The 23,531-nt window shown below is 45.2% G+C and overlaps 1 protein-coding gene across 6 annotated transcripts in view; it reads right to left on the reverse strand.

The window, feature by feature from the left end:
- Nucleotides 1-23,531, reverse strand: part of EMSY (EMSY transcriptional repressor, BRCA2 interacting) — a 377,116-nt gene that overhangs the window by 192,958 nt on the left and 160,627 nt on the right. For all 6 annotated transcript variants that reach the window (XM_078658523.1, XM_078658521.1, XM_078658522.1 and 3 more), the window contains exons 8-9: nucleotides 15,399-15,672; nucleotides 1,768-2,013 (exon numbers count right to left, since the gene is read on the reverse strand). In XM_078658523.1, the coding sequence (XP_078514649.1) occupies nucleotides 1,768-2,013; nucleotides 15,399-15,672 (520 nt within the window). The remainder of the gene's footprint in view (nucleotides 1-1,767; nucleotides 2,014-15,398; nucleotides 15,673-23,531) is intronic.

The raw sequence follows: 23,531 nt of genomic DNA on the forward strand, positions 1-23,531 counted from the left end.
TCACAATGGGAAAGGGAATTGGCTATGGACAACTCTGATGAGACTCAGGCAGAGAGCTTCCAAGACCTCCATCTACCTAAGCTACAAGGAGAATGCCTACAAAATATGGGCACGCTGGTACCTCACACCCGTGCTTTTCCATAATACGTTTGGGAAGGCTTGTGGGTATATAGGTACCTTCTTGCACACGTGGTGCACTTGCCAGCAGATTCAGGAATTTTATGACAAAGTAGTTATCACGATAAACTCCATCACTTATGTCTCACTGACCCACAATTGGTTCTCCTGGGGGACCCTGGGGAGGATAGACTTTATCCCACGACGACTCCTCGGGGAAGGTTGCTCCCTCACCTCCTTCTGGCCACATGGCTGAGTTTGGCTCAGATGTGGAAGCAGCCAAAGGCAACCTTGCTCAACATGTGGTGGGGGAAGGTATTGTCTGTCTATGCCATGGAAAAACTCACTGCGCTTATACGTGATAGGGTTACAAAAAATTACTCTACATGGCACCCTTTTACAACTTACATGAAGAGACGGCAGAGCACAGGGGGGATACGCCTGACAATGCCCAACACATTGCGAGCAACGTGTGCATGTGATATGGCTCCTTCTGAAGCAGAAAGTGGGATGCCACATACTGAACATTAGGACTAGACAACATGTCCCTACATGTCTCACAAGATTGAAAGGGGGGGAGGTTTCTTCAAGTGCTTGATCGGAAAGTGTGTAATGATACTTCCGCCTGTATCTACTGAATTGTGCACTTCTAAAATGTCAACCATTACTTGATGTGTAATTTTGTCTATGACAGAGCTGTAATGTGTGTCTTGTTTATTACAAAATATAAAATAAATGTGTTCAATAAAAAAAGGACAGAGGCTCATGGACTGTCAATTTTTTTTATTTATTCAAACTTCGCAACAGAAGATGTCATCAAGTTGTTTTGCTGAAATTATTTTCTCCAATTTCATCGCCCCCTCTATAGTCACTACCCCTTGTAGATGCCTTCAGACCTACTGCTGTTAGTCCTTCTGCAGCGACTCTCTGCACAAAATTGTGCAATGCTTTTCAGCTAAAACTAAAATCTGCAAAGTATTTCTATTTGCTTACTTCGGCTTTTGCCTTAGAAACCCATCTGATTTAATCTCTATAAAAGTACTTTCTGATGTTCCATGTAGCTTCGCAAAACTTGAAAGTTTGCCCCATGGCAGTCACATAGATTGAAATGTGTTTGTCCTCAAAAACTGTTTCCTCCTTTTGCTGAGAGTTAGGAACATAAAGGTATGCATTTCCATAGAATGCTAACAGTATACATATAACTCAGTGGGTCTGTGGACACCTCAAAGTTCAGTGCACAGACATTCATGATTACAAGTATCATATGCAATAGTCGTGTGAAAGTGATACGGATACACTAAAGCCTTATGCAGGTAGAAGATGACGAAATATAAACAGCCTCATCACATTTCTGAATTACTAACCACTAATCATTGAAACTGGTTATCTGGCTGTTGACTTCGTTACATATTGAAACTGTGCAAAACATTCTACAGTTTAACCCAATTATCTTTTGCTAGACTATTTCCTATACTGTAAGGTCACTGATGTAATCAATGGATTCAAACATCGGAAGGATGTGTTTTTAATGTAAGTAAGTAAACTGTGGCACACTCATTTTACCAATTCCATAAATTAAATTATTGTTTGCCTTATAATTGCATGGAGATACAAATCACTAAAGTGCACAAGTGCAATCCATGTACTTACCAGATTCCTGCTTGATCTGTATGGTGGGTTTGATGGTAGTTGACATCTGTGACTGCTGCTGAAGAGTAACCGGAGAGGTTTGAGTTATCTGCTGTGGCGAGTGTTGCGTAATCTGAGGCAATGTTTGTCTTGGCGACTGTGGGTACTGCTTTGGAAAATGCGCCAGAATCTGCGTAGGGGAGCCCACCAAGGATTTGGGGGATGGTAGTCTGGCAGAAGCTACTTTAATAGTTGATGTAGGAGTACCTAGGTAAGAAAGACAAATCTTACATGCTATTTACAAACTACTAAATGTTCTGAGTGCAAACATTCACGGCCATTTCCAATAAAAGGTCACATTTTGGCAGTTTAAACATAAGACTATATAGCTGGTCCAATACACACTGTCTGCACAGTTTGAAATGTCACAGAATCACAAAATTATACGGTACGAGACATAAATGGCCACAGCTAGTCCAAACCACTCCCTTTCCCAAGATAAACTAAAACAGAAGCCCGTACAAAATGACAGAAAAATAAACAGTGGTCTTCTGTTACCAGATAATTTATGGTTATAGACTAAAAGCAACATTAGTTCTTGCATACACTTGGCTAAATAAAAACAAAAACAAAATCCCCAGCGGTAAGGAAGAGCATTGGAGCCAGCAATCAAGTCATGGGTGATTGAGTGATGAACTAAAGATGCAAAGATAGGCAATTTCTCACCCTTACCATAGATTTCAGAGCTTGAGAAATATATTCACCCTTCGCTGTGGCGATTCAGTTTATCAGTACAAGCGATTTTTAGGGCTTACTGGCCCAATCTGGCAAGAGAGTTTGAGCTTGCAGAAAGTGAATTAACAATAAAGATGCCTTTAAATCTTGTTCAATTTGCTGTGTGTTAAAGGACAGAGGTCAAATGTCAGCTTATGTCTTCTAACAAATTGCTGCTTACATCAGCCTGTAGATTGCTGTTTACTTTGCTTTCTCTAGCTGTAAAGTTAGAGGATTTTTTAAGGTGAACTATCAGACAATCGTGCTGTATACACAACTTCCAAATAACTTGTAAATGAACTGTACACATATTTAAAAATATATTTCAGTGGTTAGGAAAATAATTTTTAAAAAATCTTAAGCGAGATGAACATAAAGATTTTAATAGGATCAAAACAAATTCGAATACTTTACTTGGTGATGTGCAAATGAAATATTTCCTGAAACCAGACTTCAACAGATTACAGTTGTACACTGTATAGATTTATCAGTAAAACAATTGAGTGGGTAAGTTGGGGCCATTTCAATGAAAAATGTCTGTAAATGACAGTGCGCTACCATATGAGGCTTTAGTAATATAATTTTTAATATTGAGAGTTTTCAAATATGAACTGAGAAACATTCCTGCCCCAGCCCTGATGGCAATTCTATTAGTGAACTAAAAAGCAAGTGAGGGGTCAAGTGTACCTTATATGTGGGCTAGATTTTTATTATTATAAGTGCAGTAATCATTTAGTCTATTAGTGTACAGCAGACCTGCAGAACACACATACTTGAAGGTTTATTCGCATGCGATAATAAAGAAAAAGAGGACTAGGTGAAATAAAAGATTTGCCTAAGATCACACAATTTGAGAAAAGTTTATGGGTCAATCGCATTACAGTTAGGTCGATTAGAGTATTCAATCTAGACCTGCAAATCTGATTCAATTTGAGGCCTGGAATTGAATAAGTGAGCTCGTGAATCATTCAAGCAATAAACATCGGTCTGAGAGGTTTTTCCACAACTAGAAACCCACTACACACTTGACTGAGCAAATTGATCACTTGCAGTACAAATCTTACTGCTGATAAGGACATCAAGGGCTATTCACTGGTCCAGCATGGTAACCTGCAGAACTTTAAAAACAAGGATTTACAATGCAATGGTTTCGCCTTTGGAAAAGTTAGAGCCATTGGCATTGTAAATGACAACATTTGTATTTATGTGTTGGTTTTGAAAACGGATAAATACATGGCATTGTCATTTACATTGCCATTAGCTTAATCTCTCGCAAATGTGATTCTTTACCATGTCATTCATGCATACATTCACTTGGTACCTGCACATTTTTTCAAGTGTGTTCTTTCATTTAGCTTTTTTAATTCATGGTAATTTTAGAACGTCTAACCCGATAAGGGCTGAGAAACTAAACAAAACCCTGGTGAGGCCTTATTATGTGTATAGCTGCTTTTGGACGCCTCATCTCCAGACAAATAAAGACAGATTGGAAATGGTCCATAGAAGGCGTGGCATGATGATGCCTGCTTTAGAGGAAGAGGCGGCTGAACATGTAAATATGTGCAGACTGGGGGTCAAGGCGCAGAATTTTGAGGAGATATTCACATTCACAACGGGAATGAACAGTTTAAGAAACAAACATCCTTTAAGCGAGAGTATTCTGTGATATCACTTCATTGCAAAGATTCAATTAAAAGAAAGCATTTCGAACTGAAGATAATTCCTGCCCCCCCCCCATGTGGACCCTATAGGCGACCTAGATTCCACTTACAGATGAAGCAGCATTATAGGCTGGGAAACCAATACAGGCGAGGTTTTTGTACAGTGGCATCCTTGGCTCCTGTATTTGAAGGTGCTCTCATATGCGATAAAGAACAAAAAAAGGAGTCTCGGTTAAATAAAGCACTTGCAGAATCACACGTGTCAAGAAGGGAAGCCAGGACTGATCCCTGATTTTCCAGTTACACCCTCTTAACATTCTGCCACTAGTGGTATCTCTTTCTGACATCAAAGGGCAATGCCGTGTCCTTAATTATTGGAGGATTTGATTTGAGCGTTGATGATAGGATGAATCCACTTTTTTGGGGGGGCGGTTTTACATAGCGCCAACCTTGTCCACAGACATAAGAGCACCTCCGATTAGCACAGGCTATGTTACACTTTTTTTCCCGCAGAGAGCAATATTAGGATTCACAGGATGCTCAGCCGAGGCCTGGATTCAAACTTAGCTCCCCATGTTACATGTTCGGCAGCTGCAGCCACTAGGCCAAATCGTCATTATGCTTAGGGACAGACACACTTGACATTATAATAAAATATTAATCTCTCTTACATACAGGGGCTGAACCAAGTCATTAACTAGCCCCCTAATCATGATTTCCCTTAAGCATATGTGTAGCGATTACAATCAGAGTGCCTAGATTTCCCTCTGGTGCACTGGCATCTAGGTGCTAAGCGCGGGACACTTCCCAGGCAAACTACAACAACAAACTACTACATTTTCTGCCCTGGGTCACACAGGATGCCCTGAGCCCAAGCAGGGCGGCTCCTTTCCCATGGCCCTCCAAGCGATTGAAAGTCTGTACCGTGCTGTACTACTTATGTACTGGTGTACAGGAAACAAGTCCTCTTCTGAGGCTCAAATTCGGATCTGAGATTGTGCATTAGGTCACGATGGTCACATATTGCCAATCATGAGCTCCCAGTGTGACCAGTTACTCTCACATGGTATTCTGTCTGACTGGAGTGTACTCCCCGAGCCAGGTGCTCTCTCCAGAGAACCATTTACTATCTCATATCGGCACCATGCTGCCCTACAGGCAACCCCCAAACCAACCTCAGCCCGGGTGTGAGACGGGACTCTCCCAGGCTGCAGTCTCCGATTGGAGGTTGATACTGCTGCAGTATTGGTGTGACATACACCAGAGTCAGGTGTGAGCAGAATGTCTTGCGGGCATCTTTGCCTGATCAGAAGTCGGCACTGTGCTGGAATAGAATATTGCTCACACCAGAGCCAGACATGAGCAGGTCCTCTCTGGCAGCTGTGTCTGAGGCTGGCACCATTGTGTGGTATGTGTATTAGACAAAGTGGAGCCTGGTTAAGCAGTTCCTTCATCATGCTCCTTAGCTGGTCTGACATTATCTGCTGCATAAACTGCAGATTTCAGCACAAAAAAACATGTTCCTAGATCAAAAGTTAGTAAAAATGTGGTACCTTGTGGTGCAACACAGAGGAGGGCCCTTCGTAAAGGGTGACTGGTCTCTTTTCTGTTGCTTATTTCTGTAATTGGGTGTCAAAGTGTTGCTAATGAGTTGAAGCCTGTGGCCAGAAAGTGTTAACATTTGTAAAAATACCAAAATAAGGAAGCAATACTAACCCAAAATGTGCCACATTACACCACATAATTTGCCTATATATACACACACACACACACACACATACTTGTATAGATATATACGTACAGAAAGTCACCTTTAAACATTTTAAGCCAATATGGCAATTCATACATAAAAATATACCCACACATTTGCTTAACATGTTTAAATGTGACTGTGTACGCGTGCACATATATATTGATAAATGTATGTTTAACACGCGCATATATAGAAAAGTCCCATTTAAACATTTTACGCCGATATACCACACGCTCCCTTTGCACGAGCAGGTCGTATCTGGAAGCGCAGCACGCGTGACGGCATGAGGTAGCATTCCCAGCATTCATACTCCCATTACCTGAGCCTCGCCGCGTACACGTCCTCTTCCCGCAGACGCCGAGCGCGGTCTGAGCTTGCAGCTGCCCCGGGACTGCCCTTTTGGAGGCAGGTTCACGTGAGTCAGCGGCTCATGGTGACAAGGAAGTGACACCGAGTGAGTCCTCCCCTGCACGAGGTCACGTGGCTGGCCAGAGACCTCCCAGAGGGCACCTCAAAACAGGATGTGCAGAGTAGACCCTAGGGTATTCGGTGTTGTAATAAGCACCTCAAATTCAAGAAGTGACAAACACAAGGTGTATAGCGCGTCGGAGCACAGGAGTCAGTCACCATCTGAAAGCATGTCACATGTCACTGACCGCAGACCCAAACCCGTCTTTAAATAAATACAAAAATACAGCGAGCACTTCAAAGAGGATAACACGAGGCCTTCACTATTTGAGTTGACTCCAGCACCTCTGATAGGAAGCACAGGAGGTAGTGCCACGAAGAGCGAATAAGCCACAACTTATTTATATTAAAAATCAAATTGTCCCGGGCCGGCAGCCAATGACAGCGCGGCCCGGGACAAAGGGGCGGGACTTAAAAAAAGTCCCAGAAACGCCCCCGAATCGCGTTTTCACCAGAAAGCGTGATTGACAACCTCTGTCTCCCAATGGCTAGCCTCCATTTATGGAGCTAGCCAATGAGAGACAGAGGCTGAACCAAAGTCGATATGTAGGATCATGAGGTTTCGCCATGGGCGGGGCAACTAGTTGCCAACGCCCAGGGCGAAAGCTAAAAACTAAGGGGGGAAATGAATGGATTCGTCCCGTGCCGCTCCACCAGTAAATAACAGCCCGATCAGGACCCCATGCAGCGCGCCAGCAAACTCGACAGGAGCCCCACGAGAAACCACCAAGTGTGACCCCAGACATTTCGAACACTCATCCATGAGCTTGGACTGCTGATCTTATTTACGGAAGGATTCACGTCCGACTCTGCCCCGGAGCAGCACCTGAGGTAGGAAGCCTGACCCCAAAATGGCATCCACACGCGACCTTCACAACAACACATAAAGCCCGCCGAATCCCAATGCCCCCAATTCTATAAAGCGGAGTACACACAACCCTGGGAGCACAAATGGGAACCTTGGAAAAACCAAACGCTCATGACATCGATCCGGCATTAAGTTGTGATGCATTAATAGTTAACTGGCCTCAAAATGGCCACCACGCGCGACCATTCCCTCCAAGAATAGGTCCCGCTGTGCATTAGTGCACTCCTCAGCTTAACAGAGGCCACATCCCCCTCTTCAACAACAAAGACTAACGCTACTATAATGAGCGCGCTGGCTTGATTAAGAACCCGGCCACAACAATCATGTATATGGGGTGACTGGTTCCAAAATGGCAGCCACGTAAGACTATAATGATAACCTATCTAAGCCCCCTCATAACTTATACGCCGATCCGATGCGTAGCATCCAACCAGAGTGGAAATCCACCACTAAATGCTTTAATCGTGTAACATTTCCCTACGCTCTTGTGAGGCATAAAGTCATTGCTTCAAAAACCGAAATACTTCTGTTCTATACAGCTGCTAAAGTTCTGCCACAATTGACTTAGTTCTATACAGCTGCTAAAGTACTGCCACAACTTAGTTGCCGTATCACAGGAATCAAGCTGGTATTTGGGACTTAGACTCAGACGTAGTTTCACAAAAAGCCTAGTCCAGTTTTATTTAGTGAATTATACCCCTCTCCTGGGTAAAATGGAGTCTATGTTAGATGGATGGCATAAATTACTGATCTCGACTGGAAGTTGAGGGGCAATGAGGAAAATACAGGTCTAGCCAATACTGCCTACATCAAGCCTAATACACCGTAGTCCGAGGCCCCCCAAGGATTCCCCCTACCTCCTAAGGACAACCGCAAGTAAGGTCAGCACCTGCACCCCGATTGCGTAGATTGACTGACCTTAAAATGTCCGCCATATGCGGCCACAACTTCTAAGAAATAGAGCCCGACAAGCCCCGAGGTCCCCTCCCCACCATCGGAGTTACCTTACCCCTAGGATTCACCAAAAACGGACCCAGAATAACGCTACAACGCGCCCAATCCCCAATAGAAACGCTACACAACCCCCCTAGACTCTGCCGGTCTTCTATTCGGTGGTTCAACACCACCCCCACTAGCCCTGAGGTCCCCGCCCCACCATCTGAGATACCTTACCCCCAGGATCCACTCAGAAACGACCCATAATAGCGCTACAGCGAGCCCAAACCTCGAAAGAAGCGCTACACAGCCCCCCTAGACTCTGCCTAACTTCTATTCCGTGGTTCAACACCCCCTCACGGTGCTGCCCAATCCCCTAGATCTGGTGCCTACCACCTATGGCACATGTTTCCCTCTGCCACTTAATATAGATGGAACCTCTTCTACAGAGCCCCCTGTCCAGCACTAAACCCCTCGCCCTCTGCCAAGACTACTTGACCCTAGGATGGCTACCCTCTAGAGCGCCATGGGCTACTGATATGGTGCCGACCACCTCTGGCACAAGTTTCCCTCTGCCCCCTAATATAGATGGAACCTCTTCCATAGAGCCCCCTGCCCAGCAAGAAGCCCGACGCCCCCTGCCAAGGCTGCCAGGCCCTAGGATGGCTATCCTCTAGAGCTCTATGAGCCACAGCCTACCAGCTGACAAGCATTCTCAACTTAATAGATCCCACGCCCTGCTCAAAGAAGATCGCAGGAAGTAGAACACTAGACCTACCAGGAACTACTGCACCTCTCAGGACCCTTCCTGGTCCCTGCTTGACCGTCAGAGTCTTGACTACAACTAACAACAGGCCTTGACCAGTCACCAACGGGAACTGTTAACACATCCTTCTCACTCCTGACTTGCCTGATTTACCCCCTCCCCACCTCACATTCACCCCTCTTCCATGACCTGCTCCTCCCTGCATACAGTACCCTCCCACACAATCCTTACCTACACACCTGAAACCCCATAGACCGAACTCATTCACCATTACCTTCCCCCCCCCTCTCTGCAAAATGAGACGAATCTTCAAACAGAAACTAATCTGACAACACAAAGAAACCCTATTCACAGACATCTACCACTCATCTTCCGAAGCTCCGATTAAGATGGACCTAATTTTCCACACGGAGAGACCTGAAGACTGGATCTCCACGCTTAGAACGCAACTTTATATCGCTAAAACTACATCCACTCCTCACAGTTGCAAACTAACTTCCATACTCCCCAATCGCTCGGCTAGAAGAGAGATCACATCTGTGACCATCTACACGAATGGCACTGTCCTCATTCAGGCAAACAATGAGAACCTTGAAGCCATCAACTAAATATTTCCCTCACTCCGATCCGCTCTCCCGCACCTGCCGTGCCCCGCCTCAACCCAAAACACGCTTACAGCTACAGCTAACCTTGAAGCCTACGACACTCTCTTCCACCCACTCCGATCCGCTCCGCCGCAACCAAACTCCCGCATACAGCCAACCGGCCACAACAGGAATCTCAAGCCTCACCAACACATGCCCCCACCACCCATCTCACTACCCCTACCAAGCTTATCCCACAGCCCCTCATGGAAAACACAACCTCCCCTCCTTACCGGACCCGCTGACAGTGACCCCTGACCTCACTAGTTCCCTCACAGCTCTCAGACACTCAAACTCTTCTCATGTCCCTACCCACCCGCCTCCCTTGACTTAAAAAAAGGACAACACGTCCTACAAAATTAAAAAGAGACAACACTCCCTCAACTCGATCTCCACCACGCAAGACGAAGCCTTAGATGCCCTCAACTCCTCCCATGACTCCTTGGCGCAGCGACTTGCGTCACTTGAAAACTAGATAGACGCGATCTCCCGGGGCTTCACCGAAATCCTCTCCAACCTAGATAAAGCGTGCAGACCCCACCAATCCCCTCCTTGGGCTCCCCCCACTGTCAACACCAAAAACCCCCCTGGCCCTCAGAAACCCTTGGAACCCAGCCTCAGATACCCCCAAACAGGGTCATGGAACCCTGGCCACAAAAAGCCTCAAGAACCGCAGTCCCTTCCCCCTAGGGATCAGAACCGCATAATTTCCTATAGAAAACACCTGCCCTCAAGACCCACTAGAACAGAAGCAGCCATGTCCAACATCGAAGCAGCCATTCTATCCTCTTCGTACGACACACCCCCCTCTGACATCCCTAAATCCAAAAGTGATCACAGGCCTCTGGAATGGCCTTCCTCGCACAAAACCCCCGAGACCGCCATAACTAGGGCGCCCGAAGAACGGACCGCCAGCAACAAAGAGCTTTTCGACAACTGCTTACTGATCAACTGCAGGTCGGCCTCACTACATGCAACTGAACTAGCAGAGGCTATCCTCTCGCATGACATTGACATTGCGTTCCTCACGGAGACCTGGCTCAATGAGATATCCCCACCATGCCTAGACTTGCTTGTAGCCCCAGGCTTCTCCCTCATCAACAAAGACAGGATAGACCAGCGAGGAGGAGGGGTTGCTATTATCCATAAGGACAACATGGTCATCACGGAAACTAACTCTTTCGATTACAATACATCTGAATGTCTCTCATCCAACATCAATACCAGAGATAGTGAGTCTTTACTTTGTCACCTGTTCTATCACCCCCCAGGTAAAAACGCCGCATTCGGAGATAAACTATCCGACCTGATAGCTCAGGGTGCACTCGGTGATATTAATAATCTAATTCTCGGCGACCTGAACCTACGATGGAACGAGACCAACACCCCTCTAATCCAATCGCTATCCAGTCTCCTTGGTGATAATTTAATCCAGTACTGCACAGAGGAGATACACTACAAAGGAGCCACATTGGATGCCATCACTGCGCAAAAAAACACAATCACTATCAACCACATACTCCCCGTTGACTGGTCAGACCACCACATGATCCTATTTCATATCAATCACCCCACTCTCTCCCAATCACCTCCACATGATCCCCCCAAATGGCTGAGAAACTTCTCTCAAGTTCCCCTTGGGAATCCTTGAAGATGAGATAAGCTCACTTCTCCTAGACACCAATGACCACTTCTCCACTAATGACCTCACCAACTGTTACAATGCTAAGCTAGTGTCCTTGCTTGACAAAATAGCTCCTTTAAAACTCAAAAAGAGCAGAGCCATCCCATCCAGATCATGGTTCAACTCTGACCTCAACTTCAAAAGGAGGAATTTAAGAGCCAAAGAAAGAAAGTGGAGAAACAACCCTACCTCCATCCTCCGCGATCAACTCAAATAAGCCCGTAGGAAGTATAACAACCACATCAAAAACAAGAAATCCAGCTTCTTCCGCACGGCACTGGACATTGCCAAAAACAGACCTAAGGAGCTCTATAGCATCTTTAGACAACAAACCTCCAAGCCAGTGTCCTCATCTGTACAGGCGTCTAAAGAACTCTGTAACAACTTCGCCCATTTCTTCAGCGACAAGATCTCAAAAATCGAACTATCATTGCACATCAACAACTCGCACCTCACGAAGAGCATCACGGCTGTGCCACATGATCTCTCTCCTGGCTCCTCAACCAATACCTGGCTCAGCTTCAGTCCGGTTCAAGAAAATGAGATAATCATGAGGATCTCCACTTCCAAACCCTCAGCTCATGTCCTAGACCCCATTCCTTCCCCACTGATCAATAAACTGAAGCACGCCTTTGCACCGCTCTGGAGCACAATCATAAATAGCTCCCTAAAAAACGGAGTGGTTCCCGACTGCCTTAAAATGGGGCAAGCACCCCCCTGTTGAAAAAAACAGTCCTACATCCGACAGATCTGAACAACTTTAGACCCGTGTCAAACCTCCCCTTGCTCTCAAAAACACTAGAAAGATGCGTACTACATCAACTAACACAGCACCTGGACAACATCAGCCTCTTGGACCCCCACCAGTCTGGCTTCAGAAAAGGCTGTAGCACAGAAACCGCGATTCTCAACATCATGGACGATATTCATGGTTCACTAGACACTGGCCAATGCGGCCTCCTCATACTCCTTGACCTCTCGGCAGCATTTGACACAGTTGATCACAAACTCCTCATAAGGTCTCCCCAAGAAAGAGCTGGTCTTGGTGAAGTAGTCCTCAAATGGTTCTCCTCCTTTATCCACAATTGCACGCAAAAAATAAAAATAAAAAACTTCACGTCCGAACTGCAGCAGGTCAACAAGGGCGTCCCTCAAGGCTCGGTGCTCTCACCACAACTCTTTAACATCTACATGGAACCTCTCTCCAAACTACTCAGAAAAGCCAACATCTGCTTTCACCTCTATGTTGATGATATGCAGATCTATCTGGAAACTACCTCTCTCAAAGACATTCAAAGACTAAATGATGTCCTGAAAGATGTCCAACACGGGCTGACGAGTCACCACTTGAAACTAAATCCCGGTAAGACTGAGACACTCCTCATCCTGAACAAGGATGATACCCTTTAACCATTCCGTGATTTGGGGGGTTATCGATGCGCTCAATGGGAATCTCACTCTAGCAGATTCTGTCAAATCTCTAGGCATCACCCTACACCCAAAACTGAACATGATGAGACACAAAAGGACTCGGCCAAAAGTGCATTCCTCAACCTCAGAACAAAATAAAACTCTACATTCCAACCTATGATGTCAAACAGCCCACCCAATCTCTAGTACAGTCAAGACTGGACTATGGGAACGCAGTACTAACAGGAATCCCTAAATCGCACTTGGCCCCCATCAAAACAACGTTACATGCAGCCGCCAAAATGATCACCGGCATCAAGAAATTTGACCATATCTCCCCTGCACTCAAGGAATTCAAATGGCTTCCAGTAGAAATGTGAAGGAGCTTCAGAACAGCCTGCCTAGCCCATAAAGCCCTTCACACTGGCAAACCCAAGTACCTGGCGAAAAAACTCACAAAAAACAGCCAATCCAGGAATCAGAGAAGCTCAAACTCACTCCTACTCATCCCACCTAACACCTGAAGGAAAAGAACATCGGACCGATCTTTCACTGGAAGCGCCCCCAAAATTTGGAATTCCATTTCCAAGCATATTAGAACCATTCCCTCCTTTGTAGAACTCAAAAGAAAACTCAAAACCCTGTTCCTCAACCACTCCCTAGGAAGTGGATAGCTTGGGACAGACAGCAATCAAAGAGCTCTGCTCCAAACCTAAGACTCCGTAGACCCTCGAATCCAAAAATGTCCTGCACTACAATATGTTGCTCTTTACTTTTGACACTCGTCAATTGTTATGTCGCTCCTCTGTCTTGATATCTGATGTTTATATGCTATGCACCTACTGTAAAGCGCTCCGATACCCCTGGGTCTGGACAGCGATATAGAAAACTTCTTAAATAAAGATGCAATCCGCTGCACAGGTAGCTAAACTATCACCAGTTGCGTAGAACAAGTGAATTTGTGTCAACTGCTTCTGTGGAACGACACAAGTTAGCAAGCAACATTTTCAACAGGGAGGTGAAAGACTGAACTTTAACCAGTGACTTGAGACACATCCTCACTGTTGGAGGAAAAAAGGAAAACAGTTATGGTGGCCCACCCGCAATTAACAAAATAGACTGTGAAAAAACAACTGAGTGTACCTCCAAGGGAGGCTTCTCCGATACCCATTATAACCTATGTAAAAATGCCAAGCAAAAAGTAATCTTTCCAAAAAGCAGTAAGAAACTGCAGCAAACTGCGCTCACAGTGAAAAAGCCAGAGCCCTACCAGCTCAGAGAAAATAGATGAATCAGTGTGACTGAGTCTTACATCTGAATTTCAAAACATTGCTAAAGTATCTGGTCCAGAGCTCCAAACAACTGATCACTGAACATTTTCCAACCCAGTTCCCTGTTCTTGTAAGTCATGTAAAGCCCAGACTGACATCAGCCAAAATCACACGCTCTCAAATAAATACCAGGTTTGTAATCTGCTGTGCATCTTGCTATGGACTTCCTATTGCGTGCAATGGTTTGGCATCAAAGACTTGTTTTCATGTTTATTCTGCCCACTGGACAAGTATGACAAACCCTTTGGCTGCCAATTTGCAGTATCACAGTGTGTATGCCTGAAAGAGGAGTGTGCATATCCATCTCCATAAACTGTTGACATTAGCACATATTTTTCATTAATGCAAAACATTTACTATTAGAGCAAGCACTCCAAGGAAAAGCAGTGGCCTAAACGTGCACTTCTCCGAGGTACCAGTTTTAAAATGTCTACTCTTGTTTGCAAAACAGAACACTTAGAGGCTAGTTATAGTGCTTTCAGAATACTCCCTAAATATTTGCAAATACATCCTAAGCACAAAAACTAATTTTGTGTTTGTTTGCTTTCAAAATGAAATGTACCCAAAAAACTGTGTCTTGGTAAAATTCTTAGCTAAGCCATTATGCCACTTTAAATGCCATTTCTCTGAGGCATCATTTAGTAAAACGTGTTTCATGCATGCCAAAACTTAATAATAAAAATAATAATAATGAGAATAATAAAAATAATATCAGTGTTTAACTATTATGGGCAACATGAAAATTTATGAGAGCCGATTCTTAATTTTTTTTTTACATCAGTTATATGCCCTTGCAGTAGTGCTGATTTAAGACTTTCAGAAATTCTTATGAGGCCTGGAAACCATGCTTCTAGCAAATTTTTGTGAATTCTATTTATGCAAGAAAAAATATATTTCAAAATCTGCTCAGTGATTATAAATTCATGTTAGTTAAACCCTCATTTTTCCCCACTAGGGAAACGTTTTACTTCTGCCCTTGTCACAAGTAAATGTCCAACCTTTATCAGTTGAGGAAGAGATTAGAAAGGAATTGGTGATACCCACAAAAATGTTAGTCTGTGGGTGTGCATCGACTCCAGGCATTCTAACCCTGGAAATATCAGTTCTTGACAAACTGATGCCTCTGTATTAGTATGTATGAGGAAAAAGTAGGAACATTTGTCTTGCTAGAATCCAAAACCTGATATCATAGACCCCTAACCTAATGATTGAAGCTACTATCAGCTCTGATTTAACACATTGCCATAAATTGTCACCTCCCTGCATGCATCAAAATGGATAGGTACATTTTTAGCCACTTAGACACGTAGATATTATAGAAAATATCATACCTCTGCATATTGATTCGTTTTCTTACCTTGTGATATAGTGGACATGACCACGGATGGAGTAGAGGTCACCATTGTGGTGATTGCTACTGAACAGGGGCTGGGCGAAGAGTTGCTGCCAGTGGCAGTTGTGCTGCTGGTGACAAGGCTAGACTGAGAGGCGGTGGCCACTGCCGGTTGCTTCTGCGTGGTTGAGGCTATGACCGACGTGGGGATGAGCTTTGTGACAGCAGCATAGCTATGGGACTTGGATAGAATATTGGGTACAAATGTTGAGCCCGGTGATGTAGTGACAATTATCACCTGAAATGAAATAAAAAAGGTTTCACATCATGTTGATTTGACATTTGAGCATGAACAGTTTTGATAGAAGATAATGATATAAGAATTAATGCCAGAACAGCTTTATCGAAACATTATACCAAAAAGTTCCCTCCTCAAATAAGATCTACACTGGTTCTTTTTCTACAATAGCTTGGGTAGGTCCAAGTGAAAGAGAAGTCCTATTTTAAATAAAATCGTTTCCTACTCTGAATTTAAGAAAAGCAGTGAGTGGCTCTAGGTCATGACTGCCAAATAAGAAAAGTGTTCATTCATTACCCATTTCTATGTTAGATAACATTTATGTTAAAAAAAAAAAACAATTTGATCCCAGGCCCTCACAGAAGAAAAATAAAAAGCAAAGGACTGTGGACCACAATACAACTCGGTTTGGTGCTGGAAAGGGGGTGAGAGCGTTTTCAAACTAAGCTGTGGAAAGGTGGTAATAAAACTAGAATAAAGTAGAGAGACCAAAACAGAGGGAGTGGAGTGGAGTATAAGTAAAAGAGAGCAACATCAAGGACGGGGGGACCGAAGCACACGAGTAAGAGAACAACACAGAACCCAATGTTATGATATTTGTAAAGTGCACTTTCTCCCAGGCGTCTATTCTGGTGCGGAGCCCATGTGTGCGGAGGCCTGCCAATGGCTGGTTGGTTATTTAAGACGCTAGGTCTTCAGCTTCTTGCGGAATTCAAGAAGAGAGGAGGAGGCGCCAATGTATAGTGGGAGATGCAAAAACAACAGTTGATGGACAGAATGCAGAACAATGTCATACTTTCACCCCAGTACAGAGATCTGGGCCTAAATCCATCGTTTTTTGCTCACCATGCCATTCCAGTTTGGACCCAGCCATATGCAAATCAGTCTTGACCCTGTGCCTCATGGGAACAGTCCAGCCCGAACTGCCAAGCTAGGTCCTCCCTGGACTGGAAACAAGCATCCTAGGACCGGTTTCGGGATTTCAGCCCTCATCAGCCAGGATAGCTTGCCTCCAGTGGCTGATAGCCAGAAACCGGTCCTAGTATGCTTGATTCCGGTCCAGGGAAGACATGGCTTGGCAGTTCAGGCTGGACTGTTCCCATGAGGCACAGGGTCAAGAGTGATTTGCATATGCCATGTCTGAACTGGGGTGGTGTGGTGTGGTTAGCAAAATAATGATGGATTAAACCCAGATCTGTGATTGGGGGTGAATGTTTTGCCAATGTGCAACATTCCAGCCATCCTCTTGTGTGTTTTAATGTATAGTGGGAGGATAGCCACGATTTAGGAGTGATGTAAGAGAACGCCTGTCGTCCTGACTCGATTCTGTTAATGTGTGGGATGTGTGCGAAGGAGTCCTGCAGAGCGGCTGTGTCTAGGTGGCTAGTAGAAAGGAGATGCGACTGTTCAGGTAGTTTTGTAGTGCCTTGATTTTATGTGTAGAATCTGAAATGAGCGTGTTTGTGAATTGGGAGCCAGTGGAGCTCACTCGGATGTAGTGTGATGAGAGCTGAATGGGAAGTTGAGAATGAGTCTGGTTGCAGAGTTCTGGATGGTCTGTAGTATTCTGGTGAGTTGCTTGATGATCCTAGCAAACAGGTTGTTCCTGTAGTCCAACCTGTTGGTGAGTTAGTGTGTGAATGACAGCTTATTTTGCTTGGGGGCCCTTTGAAGATGTTCCTCTTCATCTTCAAGGTGTGGAAACAGGTTGCAGTGATGGTATTGACTTATACAGTTTGCTGTCAAAGATGTTTTAAGGTTCCTGGCCTGGGTGCAGGTCAGAGTCACCAGTTGGAGGCCCATGGTGAGGTGTTCTTGCCAAAGACTTCCGTCTTGACAGTGTTGAGCTTGAGACAGTGGTTTTCATTCAGTTAGTGACTTCAGTCATGAAGGTGGTGAACGTGTTTCTTGTGTTGGAAGACTTGTCCAAGAGCCTGGAGGGTATGAGCTGCAGGTCATTAGCATAGGAAAGAATGGTGATGGATTGTGAATGGATTACGTTGGCCAGAAGCTAGAGGAATCCGGTCCGCATTGAAGAGGGTGGGACTGAGCAATGAACCTTGAGGTACTCCGCAGATGAGTTTGGGGGCATCTGAGGTATAATGTGCCAGGTTGACAGCTTGTGTTCTATCTTTGGAAGCTAATCTCGTGCAGGCACCTGATGAGGATGGGATGCGAGACCATGTCAAAAGCTGCAGCGAGGTTCAGGAGTATGACAGCTGGGGTTTCTCCTCTGTAAAGATCACACGGATATAGTCTGTGGAGGCAAGGAGTACTGTTTATGTATTTTGGTTCGGCCTGAATCCAGACTGCGTGGTGTTGAGGAGCTAGAGGTTGCTGTAGTGGTCGGTGAGGCATCGGTTGATTTATTTCTCCAAGATCTTTGACGGGTAGGAGGGAGGTAGGTCTGTAGTTGAAAGCGTGCCTGGGTCGGAGGGTGGTTTCTTGAGCAGGGGTGTGATGGTGGCATGTTTCCAGGAGTCCGCAAATGTGGCTCAGTTGATGGAGGTGTTGAGGACTGGTGCCAGTGTTTCGCCTATCGAATGAAGCCTTTTGAAGGTGTGGGGGTGGGGTGTTGATGGTGGTGAAGGCAAGGCACAAGGTCAGAGTTCATTTTTCATCAATGATGGAAAGTTGAGTCGTGACGGTGACCGGGTCGAGTGGAGGAGCGAAGCAGCCATATATGGAGGTGATTTTGTTACAGAAGGATTCCAAGAGCTTGTTGCAAGGTCTTGCGAGGTGGCAATGTTGCTGGAGATGGTAGGAGGTCGCGGTGAAATGTTTGGTGATAGTGAAGATTTCCTTGAATCGGTTAGTGGCTGCACTGAAGCGATCTGGAAACGCTGTGCACTTGGTGTTCCCATATCTGCTGGTGGTAGTGTCTTAGGCGGAGGAGGGGAGCAGGGAAAACATGCACTCTCTTGGAGTGCTAAACCAAAAAGAAAGGAATATGCTACTGACCAGTATGCATCTGTTCTTGGCATGTAGGGCTGCTGACATTCATATCTGTGCATAGATCGCCGCCTAGTGTTGGGTCCGGATGATTGCACTCCTGTCCTGGAAGAGTCTTCGAAGTATCACGAGATAGGTGACTCCTCCCCTGGACTACAGTGCGCATGGGCATCTTCTCCAACCTCAGATTGTATTTCGTCATTGTGGCAAACATGGAGTATAGAAAAGTAAGAGATGTCCATGTAAATGTATGTAGAAAACGTCCTGCAGCTGTGACAGGCACCGGGGAGGAGGGTGGGTGATATGAATGTCAGCAGCCCTACATGCCAAGAACAGATGCATACTGGTAAGTAGCATATTCCGTTCGAGGCATGTGGGCTGCTGAATTCATATCTGTGCATAGACTGTATAGCAGTATCTCCTCTAGCAGTGGTCACCTGTAGCAGCTGCAGCAGTGGAAAAGAGTTTTAAGGACAGCCTGGCCTACAGCAGCTTGCTGCTTTGCTTGTACATGTACACAGTAGTGTTTAGTGAAAGTGTGTATGGGAGACCATGTAGCTGCCTTACACATCTCTTCTAGGGGAATGTTTCCTAGGAAAGCCATGGATGCCCCCATTTTACACGTTGAGTGTGCTTTTGGGGGAACTGTCAGAGTGCGTTTAGCTTTGTGGTAGCATATCTGAATGCATTTGACTATCCATCTGGCTATTCCTGATTTTGAGATGGGATTCCCTTTATGTTGTGGTGCAAAAGCAACGAATAGTTGCTTTGTTTTTCTGAAGGATTTGGTTCTGTCAACGTAATATAGCAGAGCTCTTTTTACATCTAGCGTGTGTAGACCTCTCTCAGCCACTGATTGCGGGTTTTGAAAGAAAACTGGCAATTCTATGGACTGATTGATATGGAAAGTGGATATAACTTTTGGCATAAACTTAGGGTTAGTACGAAGCACTACCTTATTGTTATGTATTTGCATGAAAGGTTCTTGAATGGTTAATGCTTGCAGCTCACTCACTCTCCTGAGGGAGGTAATGGCAATCAAGAATGCCACCTTCTAAGTTAGAAATAGTAATTCACATGAATGTAGTGGTTAAAACGGAGGTCCCATAAGTCTGGTAAGTACTATATATACGTTCCAGACTGGTGAAGGTGGGTGCTTTGGAGGGATTATTCTTTTAAGTCCTTCCATAAATGCTTTGATTGGGGGTACTTTAAACAAAGACATGTGTTGTCTGTTTTGGAGGTAAGCTGATATAGCAGCAAGATGTAGTCTTATGGAAGAGTATGGCAAATTGCATCTTTGAAGATGCAAGAGGTAACAGATAATGTTTTGGATGGAAGCATCTAATGGGTTGATTTGGTTATTTTTGCAATAAATTACATATCTCTCCCATTTAGCTGCATAGCATGCTCTAGTAGTTGGACGTCTCGCCTCCTTGATAATGTTCATGCAATCAGGGGGAAAATTAAGGTACCCGAACTCTAAGACTTCAGGAGCCAGATCGATTGGTTCATCTGATTAGGATCTTGGTGCCTGATTTCTCCATGGTTCCGAGTTAAAAGATGTGGCGAGAGGCGCAGTCTTTGGTAAGGGAACCACTGAGAGTTCTAGGAACGTTGTGTACCATGGTTGTCTTGCCCATGTGGGAGCAACCAGGATCATTATGAGTGACTGTTGGCGCAGTTTGCGTGCCACCAGCGGAATTAGTGGGGCTGGTAGAAAAGCGTACGCAAATCTGCCTGACCAGTTCATCCATATCGCATTGCCCCTTGACAACGGATGTGGGAACCTGGCGGCAAAGTACTGGCATTTTGAGTTTTCTTTTGTGGCAAACAGGTGTATCTCTGGATGCCCCCATTCTTGGAAGAATGGTTGGTGAACTTGAGGGTGAATCTCCCATTTGTGTAGCTGCTGAATGTGTCTGCTTAACAGATCTGCTACCTGATTGTCTTTCCCCGGCAGGTGTTCTGCTAGGAGAAAGATGCTCTTTGGAATTGCCCACCTTCATATGCTCTGTGCTAGGTGAGATAACTGTGGAGAGTGTGTCTCTCCCTGCTTCTGTATGTAATACATGGCAGTCATGTTGTCCGTCCGTATCAGCACAGTTTTGTTGTACAAGTACTTCTGAAAAGCTGTCAGTGCTAGAAATACGGCTAGCAACTCTAGGTGGTTGATGTGCATTGTTTTCGGTTTCATTGTCCAGAGCCCTTGAACTGTGAATTGAAGTAGGTGGGCTCCCCAACCGGTCAGTGATGCGTCCGCTGTTAGTACTACTTGTGGAACCGGCTCTTGGAACAGTCGCCCCTTGGAAAGGTTTTGTGGGCTCCACCACTGCAGAGAGTTGTAAGCACGACTGTCCACCAACACTAGGTCTTTTAAGTGCCCTTGATCTTGGTTCCACTGCTTTGCTAGGCATTGCTGCAGTGGACGCATTTGAAGTCGGGTATGAGGGACAATGAATATACAGGAGGCCATCATGCCTATGAGCTGCATGAACACTCAAGCTGGTAAGGAGTGTTGAGGCTGAAACTTTTGAATGAGAGTCTGCATATTGGCTATGCTGGCCGGATTTGGATATGCTTTTGCTACTGAGGTATCTATTGTGGCTCCCAGATATTGCTGTATATGGAAGGGCTGTAGATGTGATTTTGGGTAATTTATGAAAAACCCCAGACTGTGCAGCAACTGGAGTGCCTGGGAGGTATGGCTTGCACACTGTGCGTACAAGTTGGCCTTTATGAGCCAATCGTCGAGGTATGGAAACACGTGAATGTGTTGCCTTCTGAGGTGTGCTGCTACAACCGCTAGGCATTTTGTGAAAACTCTTGGGGCTTTAGTTACTCCGAAGGGGAGAACTTTGAATTGATAATGTTGCCCTTCTATAGTGAACCTGAGGTATCTTCTGTGAGCTGGATGTATAGGTATGTGAAAGTGTGCGTCCTTGAGGTCCAATGTAGAAAGGAAGTCGTTCTGCTGGAGTAGCGGGAGTACTTGCTGTAGAGTAATCATATGGAAGTGCTCTGAGAGTATGTATTGATTTAGCGGTCTGAGGTCTAGAATAGGTCTGAGGGACCCATCTTTTTTGGGAATTAGGAAGTATAGAGAGTATACTCCGGTCCCTTGATGTTGAAGGGGGACTGGCTCTATGGCGCCCTTTTCTAGCATGGACGCGACCTCTTGTTGTAACAGTGTGATGTGTTCTTTGGACATAGGACGATGTTTGGGTGGTATGTTGGGTGGAGTAGAAGTGAGTTCTAGGCAGTAACCATACTGAATAATTTGTCTCACACACCTGTCTGTGGTAATGGCTTTCCAGACTGGTAGGAATTGTTGTATTCTGCCTCCGACCGGTGTTGGGTGGTCTGGGGGGGGGGGGGGGGGGGGGGGAGGGGAGTGTGATAAAGTCACTGTTTGGTGGCAGTGGAGGCTCTGGTGTTATTGCCGCCACGTCCCCTGCCCTTGTTATTGTTTCCCCTATAACCACCTCTGTTGGAGCCTTTATTAAAGGTACTCTGGGTGTTACTCTTGTATGTAGAGGAAGTCTGTGATGTGTTGCCTCTTGCGGCGCCTCTAAAGGAGGAGCGACGAAAGGAACCTCTATTTTGCTGAAACTGAAGTACGCCCATAGATTTAGCTGTTTCTGTATCTTTTTTCATTTTGTCTAAGATTGAGTCAACTGCTGGACCAAACAGGAAATCTGGGTTAACTGGTTGGTTGAGGATTGTGGATTGCACCTTGTTTTTAAAACCAGAGATGCATAACCACGCATGCCTGCGTAGTAATACCCTAGTATTAATGGATCTTGCTGCTGTATCAGCTGCATCTAGCGCACATTTAATAGAGGCATTAGTTATGAATTTGCCTTCCTGAATGAGGTTGTTAGCTTTAGCTTTAAAAGGTTCTGGTAAATGTTGCAGCAAACCTTCAAGTTCATCGTAATGTGCTCTATCATAGCGTGCTAATAAAGCCTGTGTGTTTGCAATCCTCCATGAATTTGCAGCTTGTGAGGCCACCCTCTTGCCGGAGGCCTCTAAGATCTTAGACTCCTTGTCAGGAGGGGGAGCATCTCCTGTTGTTTGTGAGTTGGCTCTCTTTCAGGCGTTTGCCACTACTAGAGAGTCTAAAGGTAATTGGGATTTGATATAGGCAGGCTCTGAAGGGGCAGCCTTATATTTCTTCTCTACTCTGGGATTGAGTACACGTGCTCTGGCTGGATCTTTGAATATTTCAGGCGCATGTTTAAGTACCCCTTTTAACATAGGAAGTGTCCTAACATGTTTCTCAGAAGTAGGAAAGGTGTCAAATAAAAAGTCCTCTTCTATGGGGTCAGTGTGCATGTCCACATTGTGATATTTTGCTGCCCTATCTATTGATTGATTGAAAAGAATGGTGTCGTCAGTAGGCGACGGTTTTGTAGGGTATGTGGAGGTGTCTGGGATGGGCTGTGGATCATATGGATTGTTTTGGTCATCCCATGGGTTGTCTTGTGCATCAGGATCTTGTGCATCATCAAAATTGCCATGAGGATCTACTCCCATGTTCTCTTCCTCATCATACTGTGAATGTGTAGGAGAGTAAGGCACAAAAGGCATATTAGGATAGAGAGGAGGAGGAGTAAAAGGTCTTGAGGGAGATGTCCCACAGTCTTTTTTCTTTGGAGGTACAGGGGAAGGAGTGTCCGTGTCCAATGGTCTCTTTTTTCGATGATAAACTGTAACCTTTCCTGTTGCAGGGTCTATGTACAGTTTAGACTGTTCCTCACTCACAGGATCAGGATGGAAGAGTTCTTCCTCAACTGTCCGTGGCCTTGGCGCCGATGTTTTTGGCTTAGTGACTAGTCCGTGACTTTTTGGCTCGAGAGCCTTAGGCCGTGGAGCTCTTTCTGGTTCGACTGTTGTTTTAGGGT

The sequence above is a fragment of the Lissotriton helveticus genome, chromosome 8 (genome assembly GCF_964261635.1).
Source record: "Lissotriton helveticus chromosome 8, aLisHel1.1, whole genome shotgun sequence".
Lineage (NCBI taxonomy): Eukaryota > Metazoa > Chordata > Amphibia > Caudata > Salamandridae > Lissotriton > Lissotriton helveticus.